General features: G+C 42.6%; 1 protein-coding gene across 2 annotated transcripts in view; it reads left to right on the top strand.

Moving 5' to 3' along the window:
- LOC143029776 (uncharacterized) overlaps nt 1-21,557 on the top strand; it is a 92,320-nt gene that overhangs the window by 7,442 nt on the left and 63,321 nt on the right. Inside the window, exon 1 of one of the 2 annotated variants that reach the window (XM_076192703.1) lies at nt 17,375-17,419. The exons of the other annotated variant lie outside the window; for it this stretch is intronic. Within the exon in view, the coding sequence (XP_076048818.1) occupies nt 17,396-17,419 (24 nt within the window). The 5' untranslated portion in view covers nt 17,375-17,395. Of the gene's footprint in view, nt 1-17,374; nt 17,420-21,557 lie in introns of those variants that run through there. 2 annotated transcript variants of the gene reach the window in all.

Below are 21,557 nucleotides of genomic sequence, written 5' to 3'. Positions count from 1 at the left end.
CACACACACACACACACACACACACACACACACACACACACACACACACACACACACACACGGTGGTTAGAGTTCTCGCCTGCCAGTACGGCGGTCCGGGTTCGAATCCCGCCCAGGGCTGAAATAATTTCAGTATCGCTGCGCTGAGGGTTATTACTCCAATTCTCGTGGGCGAGGAGTTGGGGTTGTGTGTGAGTGTAAGGTCACAGTATTACCCATAGATCGGTCATACGAGCTCTAAGGTCTCATCCGGGAGGTCGATCACGAGTCCAACACGTGATCCAAGACCATGGTGAGTCACACACACACACACACACACACACACACACACACACACACACACACACACACACACACACACACACACACACACACACACACACACACACTTACACACACGCACACACAGAAGAGATAAAAAAAAGAACATCTTTCCCCACAGAGTAATAGGCATTTGGAACAAGTTCGATGAGAAAGTGGTGTGTGCAAAAACAATACATGAATTTAAAAATAGTTTAGATAAAATGAGATATGAAGAGGGGACACCACGAGCATAGCTCCCCTTCCCGTAAAATACAACTAGCTAAATAAACACACACACACACACACACACACACACACAACGCAAGCTCGTTCCCCACGAGAGTTGGAGTGGTGACTTGCAGTGGAGAGATGCTGACATTTTCAACCCTGGACGAGGTTCGAACACGGAACGCTGAATTAGCTGTCGAGCGCGGTACCACTACACTACCGTCTGCGCGTCAATATAGCAAGGCTATTGAAGAAGAGGAGGCGTTTGTCCACGACACTTGATCGAAGCGCGCCAAAAATATGTTAGGGATCAAGTATGTAACGACTCCCCCATAAAAGTGTCTTTCGATTCACGATCAAGGCATTTTGAAGATGTTAGGGATTATTCATCTAACTCCATCATCATTCAATCTTAAATTGCCACTGTCCGAGAATTGATTCACATAAATCATGGATCATCTTGAATACCAAAACGAATTGGAAAAGAAAAGAAATTATATATACATAAGTCTTCCTTTTGAATCGAGACGATAGTGTTTCCATTATTTCCTATAATTATGAGGTCTTCAAGCAAACAATAAAAACTATAGAACATTTTAAAATAATTAGCGTATTAATATACAGTACAACTTGTTTATTTCCAAAAATTAGGCCATAATTCATATTCACCAAAAATACACCCAAATGTACGATTTGGCTGTTTCTGGTTTGGCGGAAGTAAGTGGAGGTATGTTTTTGGTGAAAAAAGGGCATATGCTAGCGTGGTCTTGTATTTCGTTGGCTGAATTATAAGAAGATAGGATAAATATTGCCAAATATTGGAAAAACTCAGAATTCGAGCTGTGGTGAAAAAAGTAAAGTAAAATAAATAAACAAACGAATGAATAAATACGTATGTAAATAAATGAATAAATGAAAAATAAATAGGTAAATAAAACGCCAGAAACCGTCATACCGACGGCCATCCTGATAGCAAATGGCTAATTACCTACAGTGATATCTTTGAGGTGAGGAGCCTTTTAGACTCGGTGTGCTCAAACAGCTGGGGCAAGTGGCGGTCACCAGGATTCATGGGGAGGGGGGGCATCACACTAGAACTTAAGGGTCGTTTGCAAAATTAGGAATTAATGACTCAACCAAGGTTAGCATAGAACCAAAGCTCAAAAGGACCGTAGAAATATAAATCCAAACTATTTAGCTTTTTATGTGTATACTTTATGCTGTATGTACACACAGGCGTATGTATACATATATTGATACATATATGCACACATACATGCATGCAATGTATTTTAATGGTGTGATCCATTGTAGCATCATACAATTATCATTATGTATTATACTTACGTATTGCTCAATTAGGAGTTGTATATTTTCCCCATTGTATAATTAATATTGTAATTGCGTAATTATGTTTGGGATGTTGTTAATCTTTGATATTGTCATTGTGTTTTTTGTATTTGTATACGAAGCTGTGGGGATTACCAAGCGAGTTTTTGTCCGTTTCACGCCAAGACTAAGCTTGGCGTCTAGTTATAACTCCGCCTCTGAACTGTACGCACGTATGTAGTGCTTTACCATATTGTGATTAATATATTCATTTACAGTGTTCATATGCTTCTATTTAGCTACCCTATAACAGTATGTAGGTATATGCATATAGTTGTTAGTGAACCTATATATGCAGGTGTGTATGTGTGTAGATAGTGTATGTAATCCCCGCATGGTTATTGACTGAATAGTTCATATTGACACCCCGCAGCATTATTTTATGACTGGAGCCTAATATAAAAAATATAAAAATAAAGAATATTGGTCACTCTTTGATGCGATATTGTCCTCAAGGATAGAAACGCTGGTTATTGCTGACGAAATATGTAATGTGTGCACCATAGGTGATATACACGTGAAACATGCACAGTATCTACAAAGTTATAGGTGCGTCTGCTGTATGTGGGAATATAGTTTATTAACCTTGACGCTTCCCCACTCCCCACCATCGGTCGTGGGGGTCGCCAACTCACCACCATGAGACTGTGAGCTCTCTCAAACTTGTTCTCTGTAGAACATCGAGATCCGTGTACGTTCTCCAGCTGAATTAATGTGGAGAACAAGTCCAACTCTTACCAAGGTCATTACTCCCCCAGCTTTTGAAATATGATGTTTGCGAATGGTTCCCAAATTTCATTAAGATACATTGATAGGTTGGAAAGTGTATTAAAAAAAATCTGGATTCTGAAGGGAATACCAGATGAGAAATAATGGTCTCACTTTGTCAGGACGAAGAGATATTGGTTGGTACTATAGACTAGGTAGGAACAACTTCAACGACAGTGCAGTCAATGTGATGGGTAAACTTGTTGTAGAGAAAATGGAAATCAATAGCTGTTTTGTTTATTTACGTGTTTGTATGATCAATCAGTTAATCAACTGATTGAATATTCATTCATTTATTCATTTGTTTAGTTAATTACTTATCTTTTATTTGTTTGTTTATTTGTTCACGTGTTTACTTTTGTATTCATTATTTATATATTTATTTGTGTCTTTATTTGTTTATTTATTTATTCATCTACTTATTTATGCATTTATTTACCCATTTATTCATTCATTTATTGATATGCCTATTTGTTCGTTTCATGTCTGTTTATTATTCATTTATATATTCATTTATTTATTCATTTCTGTTTGATCATTTACTTATCAAACTGCATTCATTCATTATTGAAATAATTCATATGATCTATTTATCTATGATTTATTCTTCCATTCGTTCTTCATCTTTTTTTTTTTAGTTTTCTCCCGATATCGTTATGTCGTTGTAGCATTCGTTACCTGAGTCTTCTTAGTTTAGATATTTAATAAATGTTATAATTGCATTTGGATCGCCATATTTAAAAATCAAAAGGAAAAAAATCTTCAGGTTTATTAAAATTTAAACCCTTGAATATCAGATTTTCAGTGATGGATCGTTTTGTTTCCTATAAGAAATGTCTTACATTGTCCTAGAGTCACTTGTTTTTAGTCATTCATTTATGTATTTATTTATTTGTTTATATATATTTTTTCATTATTATTATTATTCTTTCGTTGTTTACTATTTTGTTGAGTAATCACAGAGGTATGCTCCTAATTTCCAAATCTGCCCGGCGTCGCTGACGAGTCTTTGCATCATCTGGCCACTGACTTTGCTTGACCGAGTATAGAAATCCAATTTTTGCTGGCAAGGGCACGGATGGGCCGCGCTGTTCCACTTTCTTCGAGCCCCCAAGAGGACGACGACGACGTCGCTTTGCTGTCTTCGACCTTGAAGGGATGGACGCATATCTGCGACCATGCCTGGACGACAACGCGCGTCTATTTAGAGCACCATTGTTGTGGTTATGAGGGGTGACGGTGGGTGGTTTGTGGTGTGTGGTTGGAGGGGGGAGGGAGGGGGGAGGGAACCTCTCGTGCTTAGCGTTTTCTGTAAATAACATTTCCTTTCACTTGGCGAGTTCTCGACCTACGGCAGATTTCGAAGTTGCGTACGATAGTCGCTTTGGTTTTCGGTTATATTGCTCGAGGCGAAATTGACGCCAGAAAAAAAGGCTGTCCAAAAGTACAGTTCATAAATAATACAAGAATAAAAAACGCAGTTTGAGTTTCGACTCGCCCACACCGACGAAAGCCGGAGACAACGCAAGTGGGTGGTGGTCGACAAGCTGCATATTGACGCAAGAACCTCGTCCAATAATTTCGACAACATTTTTGCGCGTTTGCACCAACAAAGGTTAACTGCAAGCTGGCCGGGCCAGACGGCGAGTGACCTGAAATACAGTGTCCATGTTTCAAGAGGGAGTCTTAGTATTTCATCGACAATAACCAACGCTTCTATGTCCTTGAAGACAATGTCACATCACAGAGTAAGAGTCAAGGAGAAGTTTAAAAAGGTTAGCGGAAAGGAGGGAGAGTACAGATTTAAAAGGATCAGAATATTTTTTAAAGGAAAATAGTGTGCAAGCAATAAAGAATGTTGCATGACTATGGTCTGTTAGTGTCAATGTGAAGTTAGTACCCACAAACGGGAAGAAAGAGAATAAATGTCGCTAACCAATTAACTTGTCAAGGGTTGTGGTCAATAGATTTCGTCATAGAGTGTAGAGTATCTCTTAGAAGTCTTTTTGGTGTAGTTATTGATTAGATATAAGGGCTGACCATTACATTTCTTTATTGTGTATATGTATATATATATATATATATATATATATATATATATGTATATATATATATATATATATATATGTATATATATATATATATATATATATATATATATATATATATATATATATATATATATATAAATCCCTCCCATATCCGAACATGATTTATGTGTATTGTATACCAGTTTCTTTCCTTCACATTTGAACATTGAACATTGGACTGGTGAAGTGGAGAGTGGTGGTGGTGGTGGTTGGGGAAATAATCTTACCTCGCGTATCCGAATACTCCCCAAATCCGAACATCCTGTTATTCAGACAGTTCGGATATGGAGGAGAGGAGCCAGACAGGGTGTACTGAAGTGATTTTTGGAAGTAAGTCGTCAGTCTGTAAAAAAAGTACTTCTGGTCTGTGAGCCTTCACGTAATTTTGAGAGTACCCTAAAGTACGTTTAGTTGAAAACTTTCTCCTTTTTGTTTCTAAAAAAGTTAATGGTTCACCGAAAGTGATGGCACGAGTTGCTTCACTCTGGAATATTTAGGAAAAAGTAAATAAGACGACGTGGCCGAGATGAGAGGCAGGCGAACACATCGGGACCGCAAACGTGCACATTGAGTTAAATTACTTGGAGTTAATAGGCATCTAGGATGAGATGATCAACGGCTTCCATTGGGGAAGTCATGACGGGAACTCCGTATGGAGTATTGGCTGCATGATGATAATAGTAAAAATAGAAAAAAAAAAAAATAGAATCAAATAGATGAATAAATGAATAAAAAAGTAAATAGATGAATACACAAGATAATAATATTGATTACTTGTGAGTTGTATTCTCCTTTCGTTCTTCTATTCTCCTCAAATCTCGCCATTATGACATCTATGAATCACCTTTACAAAATACAAAGACAAATCATGACGAGATGGACCTTTTGACGTCGATCCTTTCAATCTGACTTTAATCTTGTAAGGACATCTTTCACAAGAACATTCCCCAGCAAGTCCTGATTTTGGTTAATGTCTATATTAACAAGATGATGACGCCTGTTATCGTTAAACTAGTGTCTCATACCGTGATAATAGGGCGTAACTAATCATGAAAACATCTTAACTAGCGTAAAGCACTGACCCGTTTTAGTACACAGCACCTCAAAGACGAAGGGTCAGTCCAGTCTCCCGTCACATTGCTGCTTAGGTCAAGGTCAATGCAGCGAGATGCAACTCTTTCACAGCTAGAGAGAGAGAAAAGAGTCCTCAAATTTCAAAGAATGGAAACCTGGAAGATCTCCTTTGTTAAAAAAAAAAAAAAAAAAAAGCTGAAGAGAGGTCTTGGCTCCGGTGCGGAAACCGTGTGCCAGCCTCTTGGGGTTGCACCTGCTAATGGAGATGATGATGGGATTTAAAGACGAATGTAGTGCTGGGGGGGGAGATGATTCTCTAAGACGTCCATCTGCGCGTGCATACTATACCCATCGTTGGTTCCTGAGTTATTAGGTAGGCCTTTATTGCATTATTTCATATATATATATAATATATATATATATATATATAATATATATATATATATATATATATATATATATATATATATAATGTATTTCGTCACCGAAGGAAAGGAGGTGGAGTAGAAGTTAAAAGCGACCAGCGTTTTTCTATTAAGTGTAGACGAGTCTCGAACCATAAAAGAATTCTCAGCGGCTCTGGTCCGTAGGGTGTCATGAAAGTCCCTAAAGTACTGAATGCCTAAAATCATATCCAGTCAATAAACCATACGGGGAGTATTTCATAAATAAATTTGTTACAACACATACACACACACACACACACACACACACACACACACACACACACACACACACACACACACACACACACACACACACACACACACACACACACACACACACACACACACACACACACACACACACACACACACACACACACACACACACACACACACACACACACACACACACACACACACACACACACACACACACACACACACACACACACACACACACACACACACACACACGAGAGGGAAATAGGTGTCAGTTACGAGTCCAGCACGTGATCCAAGACCATGGTGAATCACACACACAAACACACACACACGCAATATGAAGTCATTCACGAGGTTTGCACATAGTTTCAAACATAATAGATTGTTTCAGTAAAGGTTAAATATACTCCTGGATACTTGGACTGGAATGTGGGACAAAAGCAGAGATTATTTACTTTCTTTTTCTAAATTTCCCACGGGTTCGTTATAGGTCGGGGTCAAATGAACGCATAGCGGTTGCACCAAATTAACCTGTAGCGTACAAATATTTTCTTTTTTATTCCTGGCTACACCCAAACAAACGCCAATAAGCTTGGTATGTGTTTGGCGACATGATGTCATAGATTTTCTTCGTTTCACATGTCTGCACTGAAGGTGTTTTTTTTTTTTTACATTTTTTAGAGATATATCATAGAGGTCAGTGTCGGCCTATCCAACCAACCATAATGCTAAAATGGGAAAAAAGTGTATCTACGCAGAAAACGAGATACTTTTGAGTCAAAATTGTCGAGGCAAAAAGATAATGACGTCATATCGTTTTAGGTGTAATAGGTTCAACAGACATTTACAAAACACACCCTCTCTTCCATTTAGCAGATTTTTTTTTATTTCTCTAGCTTGTTCGTCCGTGAGCTTTATAGGCTCACAGATAACCAAAAATTTTACCTCTAGCCAATTTGGTCAAGGTAAACATACAGGAAGCGGGCAGGAGTAGATTCCCTGGGAACGTACTTGCCAAGGTGACGGAGCTACTTCCAGCTGGTTAGATTAAACTACCCGCATTTCATTCAGATACAGGAAGTCTTTTGTAAGACGTTAATTCTCTTAATCTTTTCACTACGGGGACAGACTTCACGTATTCTATTCTGGCTAACACTGATAAACTCCTTCGGAGGGTTTTTGTGAATTTATTGAAATATCAATAGGGTGGTTACGATATCTTTTTTTTGGTAGAAGGGGAAGAGAAGAGGGAGTAGTGGTGGGCTGATGGTGGCTGGCCTCGGAAGTAAAGACTAATAACACGGATCAGTGCACTGCATAGGATTTCACTTGGAAGAAAGTAAAATGTACATGAAATTGCGCGTCTTGTATTTAGATTACGTGTGTAAAAGTGTGGTTGTTTGTGTGTGTGTGTGTGTATGTGTGTGTGTGTGTGTGCGTGTATGTGTGTATTCACATTGGTCTTTGGATCACGTGTTGGACTCGTGATCGACAGCTATTTCCCTCCCGGAAGAGAGCTCAGAGAGTCAGAGTAACGACCCGAAGCGCAATGATACCGAAATAATTTCGGCCCTGGGCAGGATTCGAACCAGCTACTGCGAGCACCACCGTACTTCCCAGTCCAGCGCTCTACCAACCGCGCTACCGAGTCGTGTGTGTGTGTGTGTGTGTGTGTGTGTGTGTGTGTATGTGCATACGCGTGTGTGTGTTTGTGTGAGGGAGAACGAGTGTACTTGTGTCTGTGTTTGTGTGTGTGCGTGTGTATATATGAGGGAGATAGATAGGTATATTAGATAGTTGAATAGATAAAGAGCGTGTGTGTGTGTTTGTATGTTTGTGTGTGTTTATGCATATATGTATGTTTGTGTTTGTGTGTGTTTGTGTGCGTGTTTATTTACTTAACGTAACTGCAGTACACAAGAAAGGAGTTACGCTCTATCATACTTGGCTTTAAGATCCTTTAACATGGGATATATCACCTTCTAAGCTATTCCAAGGGTTGACACATATATAGAGAAAACTATTTCTAGATATAATTCAGACATTTATTTTTAATTATTCCCATGGCCTCTTGCTGGATTCCCGTCCCAGTCCAAACAATTTTATTTCAGTTTTGCCCTCTCGCCTCAGGGACCTGAACACAGGAATCATGTCTCCTCTTTCTCTTCTTTCTTTCAGCGATGGCAGGCCTAGTATGTCTCGTCTTTTTTCATAAGGCTTACTTTCAAGGCGGGCAACCAGTTTGGTCGTTGTTCTATATATTAATTCTCTCTTTTATATCCTTCGTTTTGTGCGTAGACCATGTCACTGATGCACATTGTAATTTAGGGCGGATCAGACATATTATGATTTATTTTTCCGTCAGTTCCTCGTCCATTTAAGGGGGAAAATTACGTTCAGCAGTCAGTATGACTTGCCCACAATCTTGCTGATAATTGTCTGGTAAGAATTGTCCTTGACCAACATTCCCAGACCTTATATAATTTTGTTTTCATTGTTGTTTCCCTTCCCATGATTTTTATATCGTTGATGGTCTCCTGGAACTTTTGTATAGTACATCATTATCCGCACTAGGTTCCAGTCATATATACTGTCTTGAACTTTTCGTAACAAGCTGAAATCTTCCTCGGTTTTTTATTCTTCTCGTACTCTTTGCATCGTCTGGAAACATCCTAATGTAGCTTGCCGTGTCATTTACGTAGATTGCATTACGGGTACCAACTGTGACCTTTATGGGTCTCCGTTAGTCACTGCCCCATCCTGACACTTTATTATTTACTATCGTTCTCATATATCTATTAGGAAACCCTTAAGCTAGTCCAATATCTTACGCCTAAATCTTCAGTTTCCATCGTAGTTGATTGTGAGGAATCTTATCTAAGACTCTCCAGATCTAAGTACACACAGTGTGTATTTACCTAGTTGTATTTACCTAGTTGTATTTTACGGAAAGGGGAGCTATGCTCGTGGTGTCCCGTCTTCATATTGTGTGTGTGTGTGTGTGTGTGTGTGTGTGTGTGTGTGTGTGTGTGTGTGTGTGTGTGTGTGTGTGTGTGTGTGTGTGTGTGTGTGTGTGTGTGAGTGTGTGAGTGTGAGTGAGTGTGAGAGTGTGTGAGAGTGTGTGTGTATGTGCATGTGTGTGTCTGAGTGCGTATGTATACGTCTGTGTGTGCGCGTGTGTGAGAGAGAGAGATAGAGAAAGTGTATGTTTGTGCATACGTGTGTGTACATGATTGTATCAACCTAGATATGATATACAAGAAATTAAGTACACGTTTGAGGTCCTATCTCTGTTTGAGTCGGCCAGAATTTAGTTTCAATTGATTTATGTTGCTTGGTTGGACCTTTCTCCTCATCCAGGCTTTTCCACCAATCAGTTTTTTATCACATACACTCTTTACTCTTCTGTCCCATATCATAAAGTCCTTGTAATTTTTATTTCCCAGCCCTCTCGTAGCTCTGAACATAATATTTTTTTTTCGCTTCCAAGAAAGCAGGTTATTATTTTTTTTTTTCTAACCTGTTCTTCGGAAGACCTATACTTGGCTTGGGACCATTTTGGTTGTTTTTCTTTGCATTTTATTTTCTTATGGTTTCTGTGTGGGGGATCACACCACTATTGTATATTGTGACACTGTGTGGTGTGTGTGTGTGTGTGTGTGTGTGTGTGTGTGTGTGTGTGTGTGTGTGTGTGTGTGTGTGTGTGTGTGTGTGTGTGTGTGTGTGTGTGTGTGTGTGTGTGTGTGTGTGTGTGTGTGTGTGTGTGTGTGTGTGTGTGTGTGTCGTGTGCGTGGAGACAAATATGGGAGCATGCTGGCGCACGCATAAAAATTTTGCATAATTGCGCGCGTGCGGGCACACAACTCATTTAGTGCATGCTCGCTGTTCATTAGCGCTGCGGCGGGGAGCCGACGCGTGTGCCTGAGCACGCAGACACCTCTCCCCCTCTCCCCCTCTCCCCCACCCTAAGGGAAAAAAAAATCCACCAAAAGGAAAGGGAAACAACGTCACACATATCATCTTGACCGTTACTCGCCGTGACCTGATGCAAGCCTGCAGACGGTCAAACACTTCATCTTTCGACACTGTTGTTATAAGCACCCCCCTACACTTCCAGAGGCACCCACCCATACCAGATACATTACGTAACGCTAAGACCTGCGTTACGCAGCACTAAAACCTGCGTTACGTAGCACTAAAACCTGCGTTACGTAGCACTAAAACCTATATTACGAAATACTAAATCCAGGTTCACTGTCTTCGATGGTATGTGATAGTTATCATCCAGCAAGTGAAATTATTGTTCTCACTGTCATTCTTAATTCCCCAGCCAAGGTATTTTATTCATCTCTTGAGCACCCACCCCCCCCACACACACACTCCCCCAAACGGTGGAAGAAGTTAGTATGTCTGAGTACCAGGTTAACCTTCTTCGTTGCGGTAATGATGTTTTGAAGCTTCTTGGTCCAGAGGAAGAAGAGTTCCAACCAGAACCGGTTTCCCAACAGGAGGAAGGCAGCTCATGTGAGGAAGCCCCACAATGACGTCACACCGCCCGACCTCGGGTCATCCCATCACGTGACCTCTGGTCAAAAGCCGAGGGTGCTGGTAGCTGGTGGTTTTAGATTTAGGGATCACCTGTCATCCTCGATGGGGACGTGACGCCACGAGGGAAGCTGCGTGACCCAATTTGAAGCTGCAAGACAACCCCCCAACCCCCCACCCCCTGGGGGCAACTGAGCTTACGTCACGCGTTGCAAGTTGTTACGGTGACTCGCAGTTAAAAAAAAACAACAACATAGAAACTGTTATCTCTCTTTTTCCCGTTCTCGCTCGCTCAACCCCTGCAGCGCATTGACAAGCCTCTTAAGGCTTTTATTATGGCTACCCCGTTTGTTTGTTGAACTGAAGTCGTTAGGTAATACACCAAAAATGTTGACTGATAACCGATTTAGTTCCAGTGAGGGCTGTGCCTCAAGCCATCGGTGGTAGTGTATGCTTAAGTACAGGTATACAAGTCCCAACACGCAGTATGTATAAGCACGTGCGTTTGTGAAAGCAATTTTAGATGCTAGATTGAAGTAATATATATATATATAATATATATATATATATATATATATATATATATATATATATATATATATATATATATATAAATATATTGAATATTCGGTAGGATTTCGGTGTGTGTGTGTGTGTGTGTGTATGCGTGTGTGTGTGTGTGTTCACGCACGTATGCATGTGCGTGCGCGCTGCCGTGTGCAAAGATGTTTGTTTATGCGTACTTAAGATATCGGGTGTGAGAGTGACATAATGTTCAGTCGTAAAAGGAATATAAAAAATCTAGATTTAGAAATACAGATGTACAGACTGGCAGTTAGATAACTGGTTGAATTTGAGAGAGAGAGAGAGAGAGAGAGAGAGAGAGAGAGAGAGAGAGAGAGAGAGAGAGAGAGAGAGAGAGAGAGAGAGAGAGAGAGAGAGAGAAATTGTAATGACGTCAGCTTCTTTCTCCCTCCCTGCCTCCGTCCCAGGTCACCGCGGGACTGCCAAACCACAAACTAGTTTTTTCATCCATAAATATAACTCGGCACAGCATTCGAGTCTGCAAGAAATGTCGTAAGATTTGCTAATTCAGATCTCCTCGCAACTGCTTCGAAATCCTTCACTGCTGTGACAAATCCTACAAATGTTGTTCTTGCACATGGTAGACGATCTTGTTCAGTTAAGGCTGGGAACGAAGAGTGGGTGAGGCTGCCTCAATGTATTGAGACCCCGGCCTCTCCCTAAGCTAAATAAAACAGCCTCTTGTTAACCAGAATAAAATATGCAAATTGTGTTGTTGTAGTGGAGGGGTGAAGTAAGTCATTACTTCAGAATATGTTCCCTTCCCTCTTCGTTTTAACTCACGAGGTCCGAGTTCGATCCCCGATGAGTGCAAGTAGACACTACGTACTTCCATAGCTTCCCAACCCGTCTCTGCAACGACGGACACCAGAGGTGCAGTAAGCCAGAGTTACATTTCGAGTCGAAAACACTAGTATCAGAATCATTCGTAAACAGAACCATTCCAGCACACTCAACACTCCATATACACTTCTTACCATATATACAACCTTACCAAGCATGTCTTGCGACACTGCTTTTGACCCAGGGCAGTGGACAAGATGCAGGGATGACCCGTCATCCAGGAGGTGCCAAGATAAGAGGGAGGGGAGAGGGTAGAAGGGAGTGGAGTATGTAGGGGATGAAATAGATGGGAGTGGTTTCTATGCCTTTGCTTTTTGGCTACCTCCTGTGTAAGGGGAAAAAGCCTTTGGTATATGTATGTATGTACGAGTATGTACCAAGCTTGACTAATCCATCGTGGTGAGACAGAGTCTGTATTCTCCCCCAGGGGATAGTTCTACTGTCCTGCAGTGGACTCAAGGGCTGAATGGGCGATATCAGGACAATTAACTACTTCGTAACTAGATTTAAGAATGAAATAGGCAAGAATTGGTTTACTAATAGAGTGGTCGATGAATGGGATAAACTTAGTAACCATGTAGCAAGCGCTGAAACTATCAGTTGTTTTTAAAAACGATTAGACAACTTTATGGATGGGGACGACAGGTGGTGATGGATACGGAGCTGCCTAGTGTAGGCCTTATGGTCTCTTGCAGTCTCCTTTATTCTTATGTTCTTATGTTATGTTCAACGTGGTAGTTAGGTCCAGACTGAATGTGGTAAACGGCCCTCGTGGATCTCGTTATGGTTGACTCCATGATATTCTGTCCAGTTAAGGGGGATTAGCATTTTAGCGATCTTAAACGTGATCGTTAATTCCACCAGCTTGATGACAGTCTCTGTATTTTTTTTTTTGTGTGTTTGTGGTTCACCACGGTCTTGGGTCACGTGTTGGACTCGTGATCGACAGCTATTTCCCTCTCGGAAGAGAGCTCAGACCTCATATATGACTGATCTATGGGTAATGCTATGACCTTACACGCACATACACACACACCCCAACTCCCCGCCCACGAGAGCTGGAGTAACGACTCGCAGCGCAGCGATACTGGAATTATTTCAGGCCTGGGCGGGATTGGAACCCGGACCACCGTAGTGCCAGCCGAGAATTCTTCCAACTGCGCCACGAGTGTGTTGTGTGTGTGTGTGTGTGTGTGTGTGTGTGTGTGTGTGTGTGTGTGTGTGTATGTGTGTGTGTGTGTGTGTATTTACCTAGTTGTGTTTTACGGGAACAGAGCTATGCTCGAAGTGACCCGCTCTTGTATCTTTCCGCATCCAGTTTGTTCTTAAAGTCATGTATAGTTTTAGCACTCACTGTTTCCTCATTCAGTTTGTTCCAGATTATATCACTCTGTGTGGGAAGCTATTCTTTTTCAGATCTCGTCTGTAACTGTCCTTCCTAAGCTTCTTCTCGTGTCCTCTTGTTTTTCTTCTGTCCCACTTTAGTAAGTCATCTCTATCAAGAATTTCTATCCCTTTCATAATTCTGTAGATGGTTAGCAAATCACCTCTTTCTCTTCTTTGTTCCAGGGTTGGTAGATTTACTTTATCCAATATTTGTTTGTATGTCAAATTGGATTGTGTGTGTGTGTGTGTGTGTGTGTGTGTGTGTGTGTGTGTGTGTGTGTGTGTGTGTGTGTGTGTGTGTGTGTGTGTGTGCGTGTGTGTGTGTGTGTGTGTGTGTGTGTGTGTGCGTGTGTGTGTGTACGTGTGTACGTCAGCAGGAACTGTTAGCCTGGCTCCATCGCCGTAGACGAAGTAGTTTGTGACGTAATCACGTACTACAGAAGAGATGCAATTATTTTCGTTAGAGCACAGCGGAGGAGACAAAAGTGGTGGTTTTCTGCCGTAGGAAAACGCTTCCTGGCGTACGAATTTCACTTTCAAGTTCGTATATATTTTGTATATGTTGCGGAATTACGTGTCTGTCTCGGTTGTACTCGTGTATATGTGTGTTTTTATATGATGATAATGATAATAGTAATAGGGATGCATGGAAGACAGTCGAGTGGCATGGTGGTGAGGTAAACACAGAAAAAACAAAAAAACAATTGGAATTTCTATTCACTGAGGTTTCGGCCTTGCTAGCACTTCTTCAGGGTACTCAGAAAGAATGAATGCCTTGTAAGGAAGAAACGTCAGTGAATAAAAACTCCAACTGTTTTGTTTATCTCACCGCCTTGCCACTCATAACGATAATGCCTCGAGTTTCGCCGACTGAAAATCCGCAACCCCACAGCAGTCGGCAAGGGTCCTCGAGCCTTCGTATAGATAATTCCTGAAGGAAACGTTGGACTAGAGTCCGTGTAAGATTAGTACGTGAAGAGGAGGAGGAGGAGGAGGAGGAGGAGGAGGAGGAGGAGGAGGAGGAGGAGGAGGAGGAGGAGGAGGAGGAGGAGGAGGAGGAGGAGGAGGAAAGATACTCGCAGATTATAGTGCGAGGTTTTGGACTCAGCCCATTGACTAAGTGCCAACCCTTCAGGGCTGCACTTCCAGGTGAAGGCGAGGGTGTTAATGCCAAGTAGCGAGGAGGTGAATCCCACTCACTGTCTATCTCGTAGGACTACAATATGACGGACGGGCAGACGGAATCCGACGGAAACGGGAGGACGATCCCGACGGACCAACGAAATCCAACAAACGGACGGGTGTTCCCTCTTCCTCTCCCCCTCACCCTTCCCCTTCTCCCTTCCTTCTCCCTCCCCCTCCTTCTCCCCCTCTTTCTCTCCCTCTTCCCCTCTTCTCATCTCTCTTCCCTTCTTCCCATCCCTCTCCCCTTCTTCCCCTCTCTCTCCCCTTCTTCCCTTCCCATTCCTCTTCTTCCCCTCCCTATCCCCCTTATTTCCCTCTCTCTACCCTTTCCCCCTCCCTTTCCCCCTCTCTCGCTCCCCCCTCTTCCCCTTCCGTTTACAAAGTTTTATGAAAATATGTCCGGTACTCGGCAGTCCTACCCGAAATTGTCCCGGGTCCTTACGGGTATCCGGCGCCACGGTCCCGAAGTGGTCCTCGGATCCGGGTTCTTCGCTTCACCTGACGTTGCCCAGATACTTTCTTAGGCCGGCCACACACGTGCAGTTTGAACTGACAGTTACAACTGTTCAGTTGTAACTGTCGGTTGAAACTGCACTTGTATCTCAGTATAACTGAGATACCCACACACGTGCAGTTTCAACTGACAGTTATAACTGAACAGTTGTAACTGTCAGTTTAAACTGCACGTGTGTGGCCGGCCTTACCGGCCCGGATGGGATGTCCGACGTTTCGAATGAAGGTCTCCAGATATCCGGGGCCTCCGGAACCTTCTCCTGGAGCTTCCCGGATAGAGGGTGAGGAGGGGCGAGAGGAGGAGAAGAAGAAGGAGGAGGAGGAGGAGGAGGAGGAGGAGGAGGAGGAGGAGGAGGAGGAGGAGTAGAGAGGAAAGAGAAAGGGAAGGGGAAGGCTATCAGGAAATTACTGGAAATGAAGATCGTGGATGAAAGGAAGAAGGGGAGGAGGAGGAGAAGGAGGAGGAGGAGTGAGACTGAGTGAGAGAATGAGGATGTGAGAAAGCCGAGGTGGAAAAAGATGAGAATCAATCACACCATATTTTGTTTTCTTCACCCCCCTTCAGCTGAATAGAATCGCCAGGCGTTAGCCACAATAAAATCCAAAAGGAGCCTCACCGAAGTGAAGGACTTGGAGAAGGGGAAAGGGTGACGGGGAGAAGGGTCATGCCAAGAAATAAAAGACGGAGGAGGAAGGCGAGAGGAGAGGGAGGAGGGGTGGGGGGACGAGGAGGGAGATATTAAGAAAAGTCATGGAGAGAGGGAGGAGGAAGAGGAGGAGGAGGAGGAGGGGGAGGAGGAGGAGAAGGAGGGGAAGAGAAGGAACAGAAAACGAACGAAAGGGAAATGGGAGGAGGGTGTGGAGGTCGGGGGGAGGGGGGGGAGGGGGAGGGAGGAGGGCAGCGGGGGAAAGTCTTCAAGGTCAAAAGGTAGAAGGGAACTGGCCGAGTCGGAGGAGGAAGAGGGGGGAGGAGGAGGAGGAGGAGGAGGAGGAGGAGGAAAAAGGCATTGAACCAGAGAAATTCTTGAACGAAAAAGAGAAAAAAAGGAGGCGGAGGCCTCGAGGAAGAGAAGAAAATAAAAAAAGGAAGAAGAGAAAAAAGAAAAATATAGAGAAAAGGTGGAGAGGGAGGAGTCCTCGAAGAGGAGGAGGAGGAGGAGGAGGAAGAGGAGTAAAAAAAGGAAGAAAAGAGGAGCAGGAAGAAGAAGAAGAAAGAGGAGACAAGGTTAGTCGAGGAAGAGGAGGAAAAAAGAAAGGTGGAGGAAGAGAAAGAGAAAATAAAGGGGAAGGTAGGTAGGAGGAAAAGAAGAAGAAAAAGAGGAGGAGGAAGAAGAAAGAGGAAACGAGGTTAGTCGGAAAAAAGAAAGATGGAGGAAGAGAAAGAGAAAATAAAGAGGAAGGTGGGTAGGAAGAAAAGAAGACAAACGAAGAGAAGGTGAAGGTGAAGGAGGAGGAGGAGGAGGAGGGGGAGGAGGAGAAAAACATAGGGAAGGAGATCCAGGAGGAAGAGGAAAAAGAGGAATAATAGCATGATAGAGAGGAGGGGAGGAGGAGGAGGAATAGGAGAACGTAGGGAAAGAGATCAAGGAGGAAGAGGAAAAAGAGGAATAATAGCATGAGAAAGAGGAGGAGGAGGAGAAGGGAGTGGGTGGATGGTGGGGAGATCATTAAGGAGTCGGTTGGGCGGGGCTGGGAGCAGAGGTAGGTTGGGGTGGGGGTGGGGAGTGGCGGGGTGGGTGGGGGAGGGGGGAGTGCCGGGGTGCCATTGTCGCTGAAACTGACCCGGCAAAGAGTCCCGGCACCGCGCGTCGGATAGACATGAACATCATCGCTCTTACTGCGGTACGTGTTCCGCGTATTAGACGCGCCTTGCTGCGATACTTGTATCGTAACAGTACGTTACGTGTGTCACTACGGAGCGCAAAGTGTCACACTGTGACGTCTTCTGCGTTATGTGCCGTTCTGTGTGGTCACTTCGGTGTGTGGTGCTAACTTCGTGATCGTTGCGTAACTGTGGCACGCTTCGTGATGTGCTCGTGTTATGTCCTGTGTTACGTCTTGTATGTGTAATGTGCTTGTGTTACGGAGTGTTACGCTTTGTGAATAATGGTTAAACATCAACTAACCTCTTTCTTACCGAATGTCACTTTTATTCTTCATCTTTCTCTGATGCCAGACGATTTTGTTCTGTTACGGGCGCGTTCCTTCGTTAGGGAAGGGGTCTGGTGGTGTGGCATCGAGGTGTTCCTTTGCAAATAAACACAACTGTGTTCTATATTTGCGTCCGATGTTTGCGAAATGTGGTGGACTGCTTGCATTCGATATTTGATGAAATTCGTCGGGATGTGGTGAAAGTTTCCCTGGGCTCACTCTGACTGGATCATAGTTAAAAAAAAGACACACACACACACACACACACACACACACACACACACACACACACACACACACACACACACACACACACACACACACACACACACACACACACACACACACACACACACACACACACACACACACACACACACACACACACACACACACACACACACACACACACACACACACACACACACACACACATATGTATATAAACTGGCATGGACAAGGACTTACGTAACTCGTTTAAAGTTGACGTTGAAAGAAGTTAAGCATACCTGTATCTCATAGTACGGATTCTATGACTGTGTGTAAAATTGTTGGTTGGACAGTTTGTAGGGACAGTGGCGGGGGGGACGCATGACAGAAACTGGCCGTTTACGGATGTACAGTTAGGGGAAATGGGGATCCTGCGTGGATCAGTGGTTAACGTCTTTACCTCAAACGCGTGAATCCCGGGTTTGATTCCCAATAGGTAATAGAAAGTTGTTTAAGTCGCTTTCTCACAGTTTCCAAACCACCTTTCTACAATGGCCGCCATCCCATCAGAGGGGCAGTATACCATTGCCGTGTTTCAGTAATACAGGAATTCATACCACAACCATTTCGACAGCTGTAATGTTCAGAAACTTTATTGTCCTTCAGTGGGTAGACCGGTTCTGCACTGGACCACTAAGGTTGAAATCTCATCTTGACAACCTGGATACAAAGTTTGTGGGGGACAGTAAGAGAGCAGTTGATGTGATCAGTCAATGTGAAAATTCTGTTCCAGAGGCAGTTTTTGAAAATGTTGTGGAAAAATATTTATGAATGATTTGTGAAGATTAAGGGACACTTGTGTAGGATTTAGTGAACAAAGTGAAGAGATATCTTTAAGGATAGTCTGTAGGTGCTATTTATGGAGCTATTCAACAAAGACAGTATTGACAATTTTTGTAGATAGTACTGATAGTTTGTGTTGACAGGTTCTGGGAATGTGATGACAGTTTACGTAGACAGATGGGATGATAGGGGTGTTGAGGACATGCAACCGTTTTCACAGTCTTTAGTGATCGTCCCTCCGAATGTCGTAACAAAAGAGTAATTACATGTGACAGAATATTTTTGTGGTCGTTCGGACGAACACAAACGTTTGTCGAGATACAAACATGGGAACGTTTTTTTAAACGTTTTTCTAAGGCACTAAACGAAGACTGTCGACTTTGTTGGGAACCGTTGTCCGTTTTGCGACAGGTTGACAGTTAAGCCACGCCCCTTTTCTCATAACAAAGGCCTTCATATGTTATTAGACATGTTAGAAGTCCCTCATTTTATATCGTAATATTTGATAAAAAAAAGAACGGTGGGAAGTTAGGCCTTTTATTTCAGATCAAAATTTATATTCACCAATCAGGAAATAGTTATTGTTGACGCAAGCAGAGGGCGGGGTTTTGTTGTCTGACTGCAACAAATGGATTGCAGCTGCTTGTATGAATACATAAGACAAAGAGACGGTTGCAGCCGTGTTTATAGTTCGTTTTCAGCAATATTATCAGCTTCTGCATTATTGTATGTTTACATTGTGGGCATCCAGTGACTGGGTGAAATCAGCCATGTCAACAATCACAGTCAAAGAAGGAGAGAGGGAAAGGGAGGGGAAAGTAAGGACAAACGCCAGGAAAGTGCATAACCATCTTAACTCCACTCTCTCTTAATGCACCATCTTGGGTAAGCTCCCAGGGAGATTGCAGGGTCCTTCCGACCGTTCCCAGTGATGTGAAATGGTGAAATGAATGTTTGATGGTCATGGAAAAAATTGTATTGTGCAAAACAGTAATTGTGACATTATCCGATAAAACGGTGAAATACTGCGTAAACTTTGAAACTAGACTGTGACTTAAGTACTGAAACCTGAACACTAAAAATACTGAAACACTGAAATTTAAACAACGAGAAAAATTGGAACGTAGAAATGAGGTGATCATGGCTGAAGTCCTGAAGTGGTTGAATGCTAGAAGATACCTTACGAGAACTTGCGAAATCCAATCTGTGGATGAACTGTTGAAATGGTAATACATGACTGGAAATACTATTGAAAGTGGACTCAGATGAAATGTATTTTTCAGTGCCTGGGTGAAGTACGCAAAAAAGGATGAAATCCAAGCTGAAATGCTGTAATCGAAAAGTGTGAATGACTTAGGTTATGAAGCATATATATCACCTCGACTGTATTCTTAGTAACCACGGCTGAAGTCTTAAAATACGAGTGTGACTCAGACTGAATTAGTAAAATCTTAAGACAACTGAAATTCTGAGATACTTGGGTAACTTTTTTCCGAACGGCAGTAACATACCCGTGACTGCCCCCTTCCCTATACCTTGGCTGTGCAAGCACATAGGGCAAAGGTGATTGTTTTGGCTGTAGCTAGGCAACTCCAGATGTTGAGTCGTCGCGTGTTGATGGTGTGCCTTCCCCGTAGACTGTCGACTCATTTTCTCATATTCTCTCTCTCTCTCTCTCTCTCTCTCTCTCTCTCTCTCTCTCTCTCTCTCTCTCTCTCTCTCTCTCTCTCTCTCTCTCTCTCTCTCTCTCTCTCTCTCTCTCTCTCTCTCTCTCTCTCTCTCTCTCTCTCTCTCTCTCTCTATCTCTCTATCTCTCTCTCTCTCTCTCTCTCTCTCTCTCTCTCTCTCTCTCTCTCTCCCTCTCTCTTCCTCTCTCTCTCTCTCTTTCGTTCTCTCTCTCTCCCTCTCCCTCCCTCTCTCTCTCTCCCCCTCTCTCTCTCTCTCTCTCTCTCTCTCTCTCTCTCTCTCTCTCTCTCTCTCTCTCTCTCTCCATCTGAACACATCGTCTTCCCTTGGCTTTGATCAAATCTACAAAGTGTACTTTTAAAGTGGAGATTGGGGTTAGGATTAGGGCTGAGTTTCCGTGACTTGAGTTCGATGTTTTAATTTATGTACAAATATATTTTTTAGACCAACTGATTTTATTAAGACCCAAGACTTTTATTTCTATGAATAAAATCAGCTGAAGTCAGAGGAAAGTGGAGTAGGCCATCTTCATAAAGGGACGAGATCTGTATTGATATGAACTGTGTGGAGGCAAAAAGTGGAGGAGGTGGAGGGAGAAGTGGAGGAAGAAATTAGAGTAAAGAGGTGGAAGAAGTTAGTGGAGGAGAGAAGTGGAGGGAAAACAGGAGAGAGGTGGAAAGAGAAAGTGGAAACAAGAAGTGAATAAAAATGTGGTTGAAGGAAGTGGAGGAAGGAAGTGGGTGGAGGAGACGGTTGGGGTGGATGGAGGAGGTCATGTCAACAAGTGGGTGACGTGAAGCGAAGGAGGATCTCAAAATGGATTTCGGAAATGGATTTCGTTGGCGGATTTTGTGAATGGAATTTGATGATTTAAGAAAATAGTCGAGAATAACTTTTTTTATATTTAATTTAATTTAATTTAATTTTATTTTATCTTCTTTTGTTTTCTTTTATTTAATTTTCAAGATTTTGCGTCATTGCAAATTCAAATTTTTTACGAATGAATAAAATCGTCTGGCAGTTGAAAAAAAAGTTGATTTGGTAGGCGACAATTAGAAAAAGTGCAGTAGATAGGTAAATATCTATCTAT

Source organism: Oratosquilla oratoria, chromosome 11 (assembly GCF_046742065.1).
Source record: "Oratosquilla oratoria isolate Oo_2021 chromosome 11, ASM4674206v1, whole genome shotgun sequence".
In the NCBI taxonomy this organism is placed as follows: domain Eukaryota; kingdom Metazoa; phylum Arthropoda; class Malacostraca; order Stomatopoda; family Squillidae; genus Oratosquilla; species Oratosquilla oratoria.
Note: the sequence above shows the minus strand (reverse complement) of the source record. Positions and strands in the feature narration are given on the sequence as shown.